Source organism: Plodia interpunctella, chromosome 20 (genome assembly GCF_027563975.2).
Source record: "Plodia interpunctella isolate USDA-ARS_2022_Savannah chromosome 20, ilPloInte3.2, whole genome shotgun sequence".
Taxonomy (NCBI): Eukaryota; Metazoa; Arthropoda; class Insecta; order Lepidoptera; family Pyralidae; genus Plodia; species Plodia interpunctella.
In genome coordinates, this window is record NC_071313.1 from 1 (window position 1) to 16,993 (window position 16,993).

The 16,993-nt window shown below is 43.0% G+C and overlaps 1 protein-coding gene across 1 annotated transcript; it reads left to right on the top strand.

Moving 5' to 3' along the window:
• Positions 1-14,878: 14,878 nt before the first annotated feature.
• On the top strand, positions 14,879-16,642 carry LOC128678902 (mucin-2-like). The gene has a single exon (XM_053760813.1). The coding sequence runs from the start codon at positions 14,879-14,881 to the stop codon at positions 16,640-16,642; it is 1,764 nt and encodes a 587-aa protein (XP_053616788.1).
• The last annotated feature ends 351 nt before the right edge of the window (positions 16,643-16,993 follow it).

The window sequence follows — 16,993 nt, forward strand, 5'->3', positions numbered from 1 at the left end:
ACCTAACCTAACCTAACCTAACCTAACCTAACCTAACATAACCTAACCTAACCTAACCTAACCTAACCTAACCTAACCTAACCTAACCTAACCTAACCTAACCTAACCTAACCTAACCTAACCTAACCTAACCTAACCTAACCTAACCTAACCTAACCTAACCTAACCTAACCTAACCTAACCTAACCTAACCTAACCTAACCTAACCTAACCTAACCTAACCTAACCTAACCTAACCTAACCTAACCTAACCTAACCTAACCTAACCTAACCTAACCTAACCTAACCTAACCTAACCTAACCTAACCTAACCTAACCTAACCTAACCTAACCTAACCTAACCTAACCTAACCTAACCTAACCTAACCTAACCTAACCTAACCTAACCTAACCTAACCTAACCTAACCTAACCTAACCTAACCTAACCTAACCTAACCTAACCTAACCTAACCTAACCTAACCTAACCTAACCTAACCTAACCTAACCTAACCTAACCTAACCTAACCTAACCTAACCTAACCTAACCTAACCTAACCTAACCTAACCTAACCTAACCTAACCTAACCTAACCTAACCTAACCTAACCTAACCTAACCTAACCTAACCTAACCTAACCTAACCTAACCTAACCTAACCTAACCTAACCTAACCTAACCTAACCTAACCTAACCTAACCTAACCTAACCTAACCTAACCTAACCTAACCTAACCTAACCTAACCTAACCTAACCTAACCTAACCTAACCTAACCTAACCTAACCTAACCTAACCTAACCTAACCTAACCTAACCTAACCTAACCTAACCTAACCTAACCTAACCTAACCTAACCTAACCTAACCTAACCTAACCTAACCTAACCTAACCTAACCTAACCTAACCTAACCTAACCTAACCTAACCTAACCTAACCTAACCTAACCTAACCTAACCTAACCTAACCTAACCTAACCTAACCTAACCTAACCTAACCTAACCTAACCTAACCTAACCTAACCTAACCTAACCTAACCTAACCTAACCTAACCTAACCTAACCTAACCTAACCTAACCTAACCTAACCTAACCTAACCTAACCTAACCTAACCTAACCTAACCTAACCTAACCTAACCTAACCTAACCTAACCTAACCTAACCTAACCTAACCTAACCTAACCTAACCTAACCTAACCTAACCTAACCTAACCTAACCTAACCTAACCTAACCTAACCTAACCTAACCTAACCTAACCTAACCTAACCTAACCTAACCTAACCTAACCTAACCTAACCTAACCTAACCTAACCTAACCTAACCTAACCTAACCTAACCTAACCTAACCTAACCTAACCTAACCTAACCTAACCTAACCTAACCTAACCTAACCTAACCTAACCTAACCTAACCTAACCTAACCTAACCTAACCTAACCTAACCTAACCTAACCTAACCTAACCTAACCTAACCTAACCTAACCTAACCTAACCTAACCTAACCTAACCTAACCTAACCTAACCTAACCTAACCTAACCTAACCTAACCTAACCTAACCTAACCTAACCTAACCTAACCTAACCTAACCTAACCTAACCTAACCTAACCTAACCTAACCTAACCTAACCTAACCTAACCTAACCTAACCTAACCTAACCTAACCTAACCTAACCTAACCTAACCTAACCTAACCTAACCTAACCTAACCTAACCTAACCTAACCTAACCTAACCTAACCTAACCTAACCTAACCTAACCTAACCTAACCTAACCTAACCTAACCTAACCTAACCTAACCTAACCTAACCTAACCTAACCTAACCTAACCTAACCTAACCTAACCTAACCTAACCTAACCTAACCTAACCTAACCTAACCTAACCTAACCTAACCTAACCTAACCTAACCTAACCTAACCTAACCTAACCTAACCTAACCTAACCTAACCTAACCTAACCTAACCTAACCTAACCTAACCTAACCTAACCTAACCTAACCTAACCTAACCTAACCTAACCTAACCTAACCTAACCTAACCTAACCTAACCTAACCTAACCTAACCTAACCTAACCTAACCTAACCTAACCTAACCTAACCTAACCTAACCTAACCTAACCTAACCTAACCTAACCTAACCTAACCTAACCTAACCTAACCTAACCTAACCTAACCTAACCTAACCTAACCTAACCTAACCTAACCTAACCTAACCTAACCTAACCTAACCTAACCTAACCTAACCTAACCTAACCTAACCTAACCTAACCTAACCTAACCTAACCTAACCTAACCTAACCTAACCTAACCTAACCTAACCTAACCTAACCTAACCTAACCTAACCTAACCTAACCTAACCTAACCTAACCTAACCTAACCTAACCTAACCTAACCTAACCTAACCTAACCTAACCTAACCTAACCTAACCTAACCTAACCTAACCTAACCTAACCTAACCTAACCTAACCTAACCTAACCTAACCTAACCTAACCTAACCTAACCTAACCTAACCTAACCTAACCTAACCTAACCTAACCTAACCTAACCTAACCTAACCTAACCTAACCTAACCTAACCTAACCTAACCTAACCTAACCTAACCTAACCTAACCTAACCTAACCTAACCTAACCTAACCTAACCTAACCTAACCTAACCTAACCTAACCTAACCTAACCTAACCTAACCTAACCTAACCTAACCTAACCTAACCTAACCTAACCTAACCTAACCTAACCTAACCTAACCTAACCTAACCTAACCTAACCTAACCTAACCTAACCTAACCTAACCTAACCTAACCTAACCTAACCTAACCTAACCTAACCTAACCTAACCTAACCTAACCTAACCTAACCTAACCTAACCTAACCTAACCTAACCTAACCTAACCTAACCTAACCTAACCTAACCTAACCTAACCTAACCTAACCTAACCTAACCTAACCTAACCTAACCTAACCTAACCTAACCTAACCTAACCTAACCTAACCTAACCTAACCTAACCTAACCTAACCTAACCTAACCTAACCTAACCTAACCTAACCTAACCTAACCTAACCTAACCTAACCTAACCTAACCTAACCTAACCTAACCTAACCTAACCTAACCTAACCTAACCTAACCTAACCTAACCTAACCTAACCTAACCTAACCTAACCTAACCTAACCTAACCTAACCTAACCTAACCTAACCTAACCTAACCTAACCTAACCTAACCTAACCTAACCTAACCTAACCTAACCTAACCTAACCTAACCTAACCTAACCTAACCTAACCTAACCTAACCTAACCTAACCTAACCTAACCTAACCTAACCTAACCTAACCTAACCTAACCTAACCTAACCTAACCTAACCTAACCTAACCTAACCTAACCTAACCTAACCTAACCTAACCTAACCTAACCTAACCTAACCTAACCTAACCTAACCTAACCTAACCTAACCTAACCTAACCTAACCTAACCTAACCTAACCTAACCTAACCTAACCTAACCTAACCTAACCTAACCTAACCTAACCTAACCTAACCTAACCTAACCTAACCTAACCTAACCTAACCTAACCTAACCTAACCTAACCTAACCTAACCTAACCTAACCTAACCTAACCTAACCTAACCTAACCTAACCTAACCTAACCTAACCTAACCTAACCTAACCTAACCTAACCTAACCTAACCTAACCTAACCTAACCTAACCTAACCTAACCTAACCTAACCTAACCTAACCTAACCTAACCTAACCTAACCTAACCTAACCTAACCTAACCTAACCTAACCTAACCTAACCTAACCTAACCTAACCTAACCTAACCTAACCTAACCTAACCTAACCTAACCTAACCTAACCTAACCTAACCTAACCTAACCTAACCTAACCTAACCTAACCTAACCTAACCTAACCTAACCTAACCTAACCTAACCTAACCTAACCTAACCTAACCTAACCTAACCTAACCTAACCTAACCTAACCTAACCTAACCTAACCTAACCTAACCTAACCTAACCTAACCTAACCTAACCTAACCTAACCTAACCTAACCTAACCTAACCTAACCTAACCTAACCTAACCTAACCTAACCTAACCTAACCTAACCTAACCTAACCTAACCTAACCTAACCTAACCTAACCTAACCTAACCTAACCTAACCTAACCTAACCTAACCTAACCTAACCTAACCTAACCTAACCTAACCTAACCTAACCTAACCTAACCTAACCTAACCTAACCTAACCTAACCTAACCTAACCTAACCTAACCTAACCTAACCTAACCTAACCTAACCTAACCTAACCTAACCTAACCTAACCTAACCTAACCTAACCTAACCTAACCTAACCTAACCTAACCTAACCTAACCTAACCTAACCTAACCTAACCTAACCTAACCTAACCTAACCTAACCTAACCTAACCTAACCTAACCTAACCTAACCTAACCTAACCTAACCTAACCTAACCTAACCTAACCTAACCTAACCTAACCTAACCTAACCTAACCTAACCTAACCTAACCTAACCTAACCTAACCTAACCTAACCTAACCTAACCTAACCTAACCTAACCTAACCTAACCTAACCTAACCTAACCTAACCTAACCTAACCTAACCTAACCTAACCTAACCTAACCTAACCTAACCTAACCTAACCTAACCTAACCTAACCTAACCTAACCTAACCTAACCTAACCTAACCTAACCTAACCTAACCTAACCTAACCTAACCTAACCTAACCTAACCTAACCTAACCTAACCTAACCTAACCTAACCTAACCTAACCTAACCTAACCTAACCTAACCTAACCTAACCTAACCTAACCTAACCTAACCTAACCTAACCTAACCTAACCTAACCTAACCTAACCTAACCTAACCTAACCTAACCTAACCTAACCTAACCTAACCTAACCTAACCTAACCTAACCTAACCTAACCTAACCTAACCTAACCTAACCTAACCTAACCTAACCTAACCTAACCTAACCTAACCTAACCTAACCTAACCTAACCTAACCTAACCTAACCTAACCTAACCTAACCTAACCTAACCTAACCTAACCTAACCTAACCTAACCTAACCTAACCTAACCTAACCTAACCTAACCTAACCTAACCTAACCTAACCTAACCTAACCTAACCTAACCTAACCTAACCTAACCTAACCTAACCTAACCTAACCTAACCTAACCTAACCTAACCTAACCTAACCTAACCTAACCTAACCTAACCTAACCTAACCTAACCTAACCTAACCTAACCTAACCTAACCTAACCTAACCTAACCTAACCTAACCTAACCTAACCTAACCTAACCTAACCTAACCTAACCTAACCTAACCTAACCTAACCTAACCTAACCTAACCTAACCTAACCTAACCTAACCTAACCTAACCTAACCTAACCTAACCTAACCTAACCTAACCTAACCTAACCTAACCTAACCTAACCTAACCTAACCTAACCTAACCTAACCTAACCTAACCTAACCTAACCTAACCTAACCTAACCTAACCTAACCTAACCTAACCTAACCTAACCTAACCTAACCTAACCTAACCTAACCTAACCTAACCTAACCTAACCTAACCTAACCTAACCTAACCTAACCTAACCTAACCTAACCTAACCTAACCTAACCTAACCTAACCTAACCTAACCTAACCTAACCTAACCTAACCTAACCTAACCTAACCTAACCTAACCTAACCTAACCTAACCTAACCTAACCTAACCTAACCTAACCTAACCTAACCTAACCTAACCTAACCTAACCTAACCTAACCTAACCTAACCTAACCTAACCTAACCTAACCTAACCTAACCTAACCTAACCTAACCTAACCTAACCTAACCTAACCTAACCTAACCTAACCTAACCTAACCTAACCTAACCTAACCTAACCTAACCTAACCTAACCTAACCTAACCTAACCTAACCTAACCTAACCTAACCTAACCTAACCTAACCTAACCTAACCTAACCTAACCTAACCTAACCTAACCTAACCTAACCTAACCTAACCTAACCTAACCTAACCTAACCTAACCTAACCTAACCTAACCTAACCTAACCTAACCTAACCTAACCTAACCTAACCTAACCTAACCTAACCTAACCTAACCTAACCTAACCTAACCTAACCTAACCTAACCTAACCTAACCTAACCTAACCTAACCTAACCTAACCTAACCTAACCTAACCTAACCTAACCTAACCTAACCTAACCTAACCTAACCTAACCTAACCTAACCTAACCTAACCTAACCTAACCTAACCTAACCTAACCTAACCTAACCTAACCTAACCTAACCTAACCTAACCTAACCTAACCTAACCTAACCTAACCTAACCTAACCTAACCTAACCTAACCTAACCTAACCTAACCTAACCTAACCTAACCTAACCTAACCTAACCTAACCTAACCTAACCTAACCTAACCTAACCTAACCTAACCTAACCTAACCTAACCTAACCTAACCTAACCTAACCTAACCTAACCTAACCTAACCTAACCTAACCTAACCTAACCTAACCTAACCTAACCTAACCTAACCTAACCTAACCTAACCTAACCTAACCTAACCTAACCTAACCTAACCTAACCTAACCTAACCTAACCTAACCTAACCTAACCTAACCTAACCTAACCTAACCTAACCTAACCTAACCTAACCTAACCTAACCTAACCTAACCTAACCTAACCTAACCTAACCTAACCTAACCTAACCTAACCTAACCTAACCTAACCTAACCTAACCTAACCTAACCTAACCTAACCTAACCTAACCTAACCTAACCTAACCTAACCTAACCTAACCTAACCTAACCTAACCTAACCTAACCTAACCTAACCTAACCTAACCTAACCTAACCTAACCTAACCTAACCTAACCTAACCTAACCTAACCTAACCTAACCTAACCTAACCTAACCTAACCTAACCTAACCTAACCTAACCTAACCTAACCTAACCTAACCTAACCTAACCTAACCTAACCTAACCTAACCTAACCTAACCTAACCTAACCTAACCTAACCTAACCTAACCTAACCTAACCTAACCTAACCTAACCTAACCTAACCTAACCTAACCTAACCTAACCTAACCTAACCTAACCTAACCTAACCTAACCTAACCTAACCTAACCTAACCTAACCTAACCTAACCTAACCTAACCTAACCTAACCTAACCTAACCTAACCTAACCTAACCTAACCTAACCTAACCTAACCTAACCTAACCTAACCTAACCTAACCTAACCTAACCTAACCTAACCTAACCTAACCTAACCTAACCTAACCTAACCTAACCTAACCTAACCTAACCTAACCTAACCTAACCTAACCTAACCTAACCTAACCTAACCTAACCTAACCTAACCTAACCTAACCTAACCTAACCTAACCTAACCTAACCTAACCTAACCTAACCTAACCTAACCTAACCTAACCTAACCTAACCTAACCTAACCTAACCTAACCTAACCTAACCTAACCTAACCTAACCTAACCTAACCTAACCTAACCTAACCTAACCTAACCTAACCTAACCTAACCTAACCTAACCTAACCTAACCTAACCTAACCTAACCTAACCTAACCTAACCTAACCTAACCTAACCTAACCTAACCTAACCTAACCTAACCTAACCTAACCTAACCTAACCTAACCTAACCTAACCTAACCTAACCTAACCTAACCTAACCTAACCTAACCTAACCTAACCTAACCTAACCTAACCTAACCTAACCTAACCTAACCTAACCTAACCTAACCTAACCTAACCTAACCTAACCTAACCTAACCTAACCTAACCTAACCTAACCTAACCTAACCTAACCTAACCTAACCTAACCTAACCTAACCTAACCTAACCTAACCTAACCTAACCTAACCTAACCTAACCTAACCTAACCTAACCTAACCTAACCTAACCTAACCTAACCTAACCTAACCTAACCTAACCTAACCTAACCTAACCTAACCTAACCTAACCTAACCTAACCTAACCTAACCTAACCTAACCTAACCTAACCTAACCTAACCTAACCTAACCTAACCTAACCTAACCTAACCTAACCTAACCTAACCTAACCTAACCTAACCTAACCTAACCTAACCTAACCTAACCTAACCTAACCTAACCTAACCTAACCTAACCTAACCTAACCTAACCTAACCTAACCTAACCTAACCTAACCTAACCTAACCTAACCTAACCTAACCTAACCTAACCTAACCTAACCTAACCTAACCTAACCTAACCTAACCTAACCTAACCTAACCTAACCTAACCTAACCTAACCTAACCTAACCTAACCTAACCTAACCTAACCTAACCTAACCTAACCTAACCTAACCTAACCTAACCTAACCTAACCTAACCTAACCTAACCTAACCTAACCTAACCTAACCTAACCTAACCTAACCTAACCTAACCTAACCTAACCTAACCTAACCTAACCTAACCTAACCTAACCTAACCTAACCTAACCTAACCTAACCTAACCTAACCTAACCTAACCTAACCTAACCTAACCTAACCTAACCTAACCTAACCAACCTAACCTAACCTAACCTAACCTAACCTAACCTAACCTAACCTAACCTAACCTAACCTAACCTAACCTAACCTAACCTAACCTAACCTAACTCTAACCTAACCTAACCTAACCTAACCTAACCTAACCTAACCTAACCTAACCTAACCTAACCTAACCTAACCTAACCTAACCTAACCTAACCTAACCTAACCTAACCTAACCTAACCTAACCTAACCTAACCTAACCTAACCTAACCTAACCTAACCTAACCTAACCTAACCTAACCTAACCTAACCTAACCTAACCTAACCTAACCTAACCTAACCTAACCTAACCTAACCTAACCTAACCTAACCTAACCTAACCTAACCTAACCTAACCTAACCTAACCTAACCTAACCTAACCTAACCTAACCTAACCTAACCTAACCTAACCTAACCTAACCTAACCTAACCTAACCTAACCTAACCTAACCTAACCTAACCTAACCTAACCTAACCTAACCTAACCTAACCTAACCTAACCTAACCTAACCTAACCTAACCTAACCTAACCTAACCTAACCTAACCTAACCTAACCTAACCTAACCTAACCTAACCTAACCTAACCTAACCTAACCTAACCTAACCTAACCTAACCTAACCTAACCTAACCTAACCTAACCTAACCTAACCTAACCTAACCTAACCTAACCTAACCTAACCTAACCTAACCTAACCTAACCTAACCTAACCTAACCTAACCTAACCTAACCTAACCTAACCTAACCTAACCTAACCTAACCTAACCTAACCTAACCTAACCTAACCTAACCTAACCTAACCTAACCTAACCTAACCTAACCTAACCTAACCTAACCTAACCTAACCTAACCTAACCTAACCTAACCTAACCTAACCTAACCTAACCTAACCTAACCTAACCTAACCTAACCTAACCTAACCTAACCTAACCTAACCTAACCTAACCTAACCTAACCTAACCTAACCTAACCTAACCTAACCTAACCTAACCTAACCTAACCTAACCTAACCTAACCTAACCTAACCTAACCTAACCTAACCTAACCTAACCTAACCTAACCTAACCTAACCTAACCTAACCTAACCTAACCTAACCTAACCTAACCTAACCTAACCTAACCTAACCTAACCTAACCTAACCTAACCTAACCTAACCTAACCTAACCTAACCTAACCTAACCTAACCTAACCTAACCTAACCTAACCTAACCTAACCTAACCTAACCTAACCTAACCTAACCTAACCTAACCTAACCTAACCTAACCTAACCTAACCTAACCTAACCTAACCTAACCTAACCTAACCTAACCTAACCTAACCTAACCTAACCTAACCTAACCTAACCTAACCTAACCTAACCTAACCTAACCTAACCTAACCTAACCTAACCTAACCTAACCTAACCTAACCTAACCTAACCTAACCTAACCTAACCTAACCTAACCTAACCTAACCTAACCTAACCTAACCTAACCTAACCTAACCTAACCTAACCTAACCTAACCTAACCTAACCTAACCTAACCTAACCTAACCTAACCTAACCTAACCTAACCTAACCTAACCTAACCTAACCTAACCTAACCTAACCTAACCTAACCTAACCTAACCTAACCTAACCTAACCTAACCTAACCTAACCTAACCTAACCTAACCTAACCTAACCTAACCTAACCTAACCTAACCTAACCTAACCTAACCTAACCTAACCTAACCTAACCTAACCTAACCTAACCTAACCTAACCTAACCTAACCTAACCTAACCTAACCTAACCTAACCTAACCTAACCTAACCTAACCTAACCTAACCTAACCTAACCTAACCTAACCTAACCTAACCTAACCTAACCTAACCTAACCTAACCTAACCTAACCTAACCTAACCTAACCTAACCTAACCTAACCTAACCTAACCTAACCTAACCTAACCTAACCTAACCTAACCTAACCTAACCTAACCTAACCTAACCTAACCTAACCTAACCTAACCTAACCTAACCTAACCTAACCTAACCTAACCTAACCTAACCTAACCTAACCTAACCTAACCTAACCTAACCATATCCATTTGTTCCCCTACATCCCAGTGAATTTTCTCTTTAGTGCATCTCGTGTATCCATCGATATAACAAGTGTTTTCAGTGCAGTTTTCTCCATAATTTCTCTTTAAAAAATTCATTTAGTTTCCGTAAACGCCATACTTAGGCGCTAACACCCAAATAATTCTCAAAAATTTTTTCTTGCTATCCCTTGATCGTCTTTGATTGTAGTTCTGCTCACTTACCTGTCTCCCTGCTCCCTGTGAAGTTTCGTCGCATTCCGTTGCAGTTTTCTTGCATTCTCACCTGTAACATAGAAATTTTTCATACAAATTTTAATAAAATCACACTTTTTCCTGTTTTTTCCGAGTTTTTCCTATCGGACCCTCGCTAGCTTGTTGCACCATCTTATCAGGCTAACGGAGGCGCATCTTTTGACGCCTCACACGTCTCGATAGGACCACCCATTTTTGAAATTTTCGCCCACCACACCCGCCCAATTGTGTTCAGGTTGTAAAAGGGACTTCACTTGGGACACCCCATACCCAGATCTACTTCGCTTTTACCGCCACCTAGGGCCAAAAATTGTCACCTAAATTAACAGCTCCCTTAATAACAATAGATTAGGATTACTTTGCTAGTTCTACCCGTCCTCTACTTCGGAAAATTACTGTTTATTGTTACTCTTTCTTCTGTTGCTCTCCCTCGTCTCCTCAACTTTTACTTACATAGACGATATTCTAAATTTTTTCATACTTTCTTCTAAACACTTTTCTGATCTAAGACAACATGGTCTTAGCCCACTCACCCCCGCGTAAGGCGGCCAATACTCGCCCCCCAGACAGGAACCGTAGGAACCTCACCCGCATCTCCGAGACTCCTACGGACATTATCACACAGCAGAGTCCCCCGCCGCTACCCACCACCTCTAGAGCGGGGCATTCACGCTCTCACTCCCCGCGGTCACCCCCGCCCAGGGGAAGGGCCCCTGTACGTTCACCTCCCCAGCGACTCCAGCGTATCATGCAGTCACCATCACCGTCCACTTCTCACGGTGCTCCCACCTCCCCGTCGTCCCTGCGGACGCCCCCACCCCAGTTGCCCCGACCGAGATCATCTTTCTCCCCCCCCGCAACCCCTTCTCGGGGATACATGTCGCCACCCAGCACTCCGGCCAGCAGGCGTGGGTCGATAAGCCGTGTGGGGGACGATATCCCGGCGTCCTGGGAATCACTCTCACCGCAGTCGGATATCACCCCCGCACTCGTTTACTCTCCGTCGTCTACCCTCACCCCCGCGCCGGCGAACTTGCCGCCCCCGGCTGCTACACCGGCGCTGACGCACCCCCAGCCCACCCAAAGCCAAGTTGTGACTCAGCCTCTCTCAGTCGCAATCGCGGCGGCGACGGTCGCCCCGCAAGCGACACCAGCCCCCACCTTCCCCACCGCGCTCCAAGCGACACTCTCCTTTATCTCAGACTCGGCCAAGGAAATCATCGCCAAGATTTCCGAGGGCAAGAGCGTGACCAGCGGCAATAAGAAGCGCATAAAGGAGCTGGCGCAATCTATCATGGGCGCGGTGGAGGGGTCCCGAAATGAGACTCCGCCCGAGCTCCCGAAGCCGGTTTCGGACGCGGTCCTCCATGCCATCCGGGAGACTATTAGGGACGAACTAAAGGGACATGCGCCTACCCATGTTCCCACTCCCCACCCCGCCCCTCTACCTACCTCAACCCCCCCAGCGCCCCAGTCGAGGTCCTTCGCGACGGTAGCTGCCACCTCTCCACCCAAACGTCCTTCGCCAATGCCTCGTACCCAGCCAGCTATAATCATCAAGGCCAAGGAGGCCGGTGACAAGCAACCGGATGTCTATAACGAGTGGCGCAAAAACATCAAGTTCAGAAACACCACATTCGCTCCCTCGAAAGTGCGCACCTTGCGCAACAATACGGTGAAGGTCAATTTCGACAACGCCGCGCAGAGGGATGAGACATTGGCGAGGGTCAACGAAATCCCGGGTATAGTCGCGGAGAAATCTAAACTGAGGAAACCCCTCATTATCCTAAAAGGCGTGAGCAAGGAGACAGACAAGGACGAACTGTTGGAGATCGTTGCCAGCCAAAACCAAGTGGCTGCCGGCGACCTTCGACTATGTTTCCTCCTTAAAAACCGCAATGAGAATCTTTATAACGCGGTACTGGAGGTAGCCCCCGCAATTCGACGCGTGTTTGTCGAAGAGGGTCGCGTGAACGTGGAGCATCAGAGGGTGCACGTGGCGGATTTCAGCCGCTTTGTACAATGCCGCAAATGCCTGCAGTTCGGACACACAGGCAACAAATGCTCAGCTGACTTCTACCCGTGCGGCCACTGCGGCTCCGCTACGCACCACATCAGTACATGCCCATACAGAACAGACGCAACCAAGATGACCTGCTACAACTGTAAAAAAGCAAACAGCACCAACACCAAACACTCCGCCCTCGACGCTAAATCTTGCCCCAAAATCCTCAACGCCTTAAAATCCCTCAACGACACAACCGACTATGGTTATTAGTACGATCAAAGTAACTCAATGTAACCTCAATCGCTGTTACACTATATATCACTTAATAGCGAATAAGTTCCTTTATTCATCAAAGGCATATAAATATAGTATAATACAGATATATAACACTTATAAAATTATGTACTGAAATATATGAATAGAATATACATATACGTATAATACACAATAATACATACACTTATAAATATAACCAAATGCTAATACATATACTTATAAATATAACCAAAATTATGTATAATCATACAGTGGCGGGATTCCCCACAACTCTGTATCCAATAGCAGAAAGCAGAGGGAATCCCAAAACTTAATCCTTATCAAATCATCAAAAATATCAAAGCCATATAAATATAGCATAATACAGACATATAACACTTATAAAATTATGTATTGAAATATATAAATAGAATATACATATACGTATAATACACGATAATACATATTTATATATATACATATACTTAAAAATATAACCAAAACTATGTATAATCATACAGTGGCGGGATTCCCCACAACTCTGTATCCAATAGCAGAAAGCAGAGGGAATCCCAAAACTTAATCCTTATCAAATCATCAAAAATATCAAAGCCATATAAACATAGTATAATACAAACATATAAATTGAATATACCTATACGTATAATACACAATAATACATATATATATATACATATACTTATATATATAATCAAAATTATGTATAATAATACAGTGGCGGGATTCCCCACAACTCTGTATCCAATAGCAGAAAACAGAGGGAATCCCAAAACTTGATCCTTACATGACTAAATGTAAAGACATGATAATTTTTCGAGCCCTCATATTTTAACATCTAGCCCCCACAAAAAAAAAAAAAAACCTAACCTAACCTAACCTAACCTAACCTAACCTAACCTAACCTAACCTAACCTAACCTAACCTAACCTAACCTAACCGATATCCATTTGTTCCCATACATCCCAGTGAATTTTCTCTTTAGTGCATCTCGTGTATCCTTCGATATAACAAGTGTTTTCAGTGCAGTTTTCTCCATAATTTCTCTTTAAAAAATTCATTTAGTTTCCGTAAACGCCATACTTAGGCGCTAACACTTAAATAATTCTTTAAAATTTTTTCTTGCTATCCCTTGATCGTCTTTGGTTGTAGTTCTGCTTACTTACCTGTCTCCCGGCTCCCTGTGAAGTTTCATCGCTTTCCGTTGCATCCTTGTTGCATTTTCACCTGTAACATAGAAATTTTTCATACAAATTTTAATAAAATCACACTTTTTCCCCTTTTTTCCAAGTTTTTCCTATCGGACCCTCGCTAGCTTGTTGCACCATCTTATCAGGCTAACGGAGGCGCATCTTTTGACGCCTCACACGTCTCGATAGGACCACCCGTTTTTGAAATTTTCGCCCACCACACCCGCCCAATTGTGTTCAGGTTGTAAAAGGGAATTCACTTGGGACACCCCATAGCCAGATCTACTTCGCTTTTACCGCCACCTAGGGCCAAAAATTGTCACCAAAATTAACAGCTCCCTGAATAGCAATAGTTTAGGATTACTTTGCTAGTTCTACCCGTCCTCTACTTCGGAAAATTACTGTATATTGTTATTCTTTCTTCTGTTGTTCTCCCTCGCCTCCTCAACTTTTACTTACCTAGACGATACTCTAAAATTTCACACTTCTTTCTTTCTAAATACTTTTCTTCTGGTCTAAGCCAACATGGTCTTAGCCCACTCACCCCCGCGTAAGGCGGCCAATACTCGCCCCCCAGACAGGAACCGTAGGAACCTCACCCGCATCTCCGAGACTCCTACGGACATCATCACAAAGCAGAGTCCCCCGCTGCTACCCACCACCTCTAGAGCGGGGCATTCACGCTCTCACTCCCCGCGGTCACCCCCGCCCAGGGGAAGGGCCCCTGTACGTTCACCTCCCCAGCGACTCCAGCGTATCATGCAGTCACCATCACCGTCCACTTCTCACGGTGCTCCCACCTCCCCGTCGTCCCCGCGGACGCCCCCACCCCAGTTGCCCCGACCGAGATCATCTTTCTCCCCCCCCGCAACCCCTTCTCGGGGATACATGTCTCCACCTAGCACTCCGGCCAGCAGGCGTGGGTCGATAAGCCGTGTGGGGGAGGATATCCCGGCGTCCTGGGAATCACTCTCACCGCAGTCGGATATCACCCCCGCACTCGTTTACTCTACGTCGTCTACCCTCACCCCCGCGCCGGCGAACTTGCCGCCTCCGGCTGCTACACCGGCGCTGACGCACCCCCAGCCCACCCAAAGCAAAGTTGTGACTCAGCCTCTCTCAGTCGCAATCGCGGCGGCGACGGTCGCCCCGCAAGCGACACCAGCCCCCACCTTCCCCACCGCGCTCCAAGCGACACTCTCCTTTATCTCGGACTCGGCCAAGGAAATTATCGCCAAGATTTCCGAGGGCAAGAGCGTGACCAGCGGTAACAAGAAGCGCATAAAGGAGCTGGCGCAATCTATCATGGGCGCGGTGGAGGGGTCCCGAAACGAGACTCCGCCCGAGCTCCCGAAGCCGGTCTCGGACGCGGTCCTCCATGCCATCCGGGAGACTATTAGGGACGAACTAAAGGGACATACGCCTACTCAAGTTCCCACTCCCCACCCCGCCCCTCTACCTACCTCAACCCCCCCAGCCCCCCAGTCGAGGTCCTTCGCGACGGTAGCTGCCACCTCTCCACCCAAACGTCCTTCGCCAATGCCTCGTACCCAGCCGGCTATAATCATCAAGGCCAAGGAGGCCGGCGACAAACAACCGGATGTCTATAGCGAGTGGCGCAAAAACATCACGTTCAGAAACACCACATTCGCTCCCTCGAAAGTGCGCACCTTGCGCAACAATACGGTGAAGGTCAATTTCGACAACGCCGCGCAGAGGGATGAGACATTGGCGAGGGTCAACGAAGTCCCGGGTATAGTCGCGGAGAAATCGAAACTCAGGAAACCCCTCATCATCCTAAAAGGCGTGAGCAAGGAGACAAACAAGGACGAGCTGTTGGAGATCGTTGCCAGCCAAAACCAAGTGGCTGCCGGCGACCTTCGACTATGTTTCCTCCTTAAAAACCGCAATGACAATCTTTATAACGCGGTACTGGAGGTAGCCCCCGCAATTCGACGCGCGTTTGTCGAAGAGGGTCGCGTGAACGTGGAGCATCAGAGGGTGCACGTGGCGGATTTCAGCCGCTTTGTACAATGCCGCAAATGCCTGCAGTTTGGACACACAGGCAACAAATGCTCAGCTGACTTCTACCCGTGCGGCCACTGCGGCTCCGCTACGCACCACATCACTACGTGCCCATACAGAACAGACGCAACTAAGATGACCTGCTACAACTGTAAAAAAGCAAACAGCACCAACACCAAACACTCCGCCCTCGACGCTAAATCTTGCCCCAAAATCCTCAACGCCTTAAAATCCCTCAATGACACAACCGACTATGGTTATTAGTACCATCAAAGTAACTCAATGTAACCTCAATCGCTGTTACACTATATATCACGAGTAAACAGCCTTAAGGCTGTCAACAAAACTTAATAGCGAATAAGTTCCTTTATTCACCAAAGGCATATAAATATAATATAATACAGATATATAACACTTATAAAATTATGTATTGAAATATATAAATAGAATACACATATACGTATAATACACAATAATACATATATATATATATATACATATACTTATAAATATAACCAAAATTATGTATAATCATACAGTGGCGGGATTCCCCACAACTCTGTATCCAATAGCAGAAAGCAGAGGGAATCCCAAAACTTAAATCCTTATCAAATC

Coding starts and splice junctions, on each gene's coding strand:
- LOC128678902 (XM_053760813.1), top strand. CDS start 14,879: ATGGTCTTAGCCCACTCACCCCCGCGTAAGGCGGCCAATACTCGCCCC.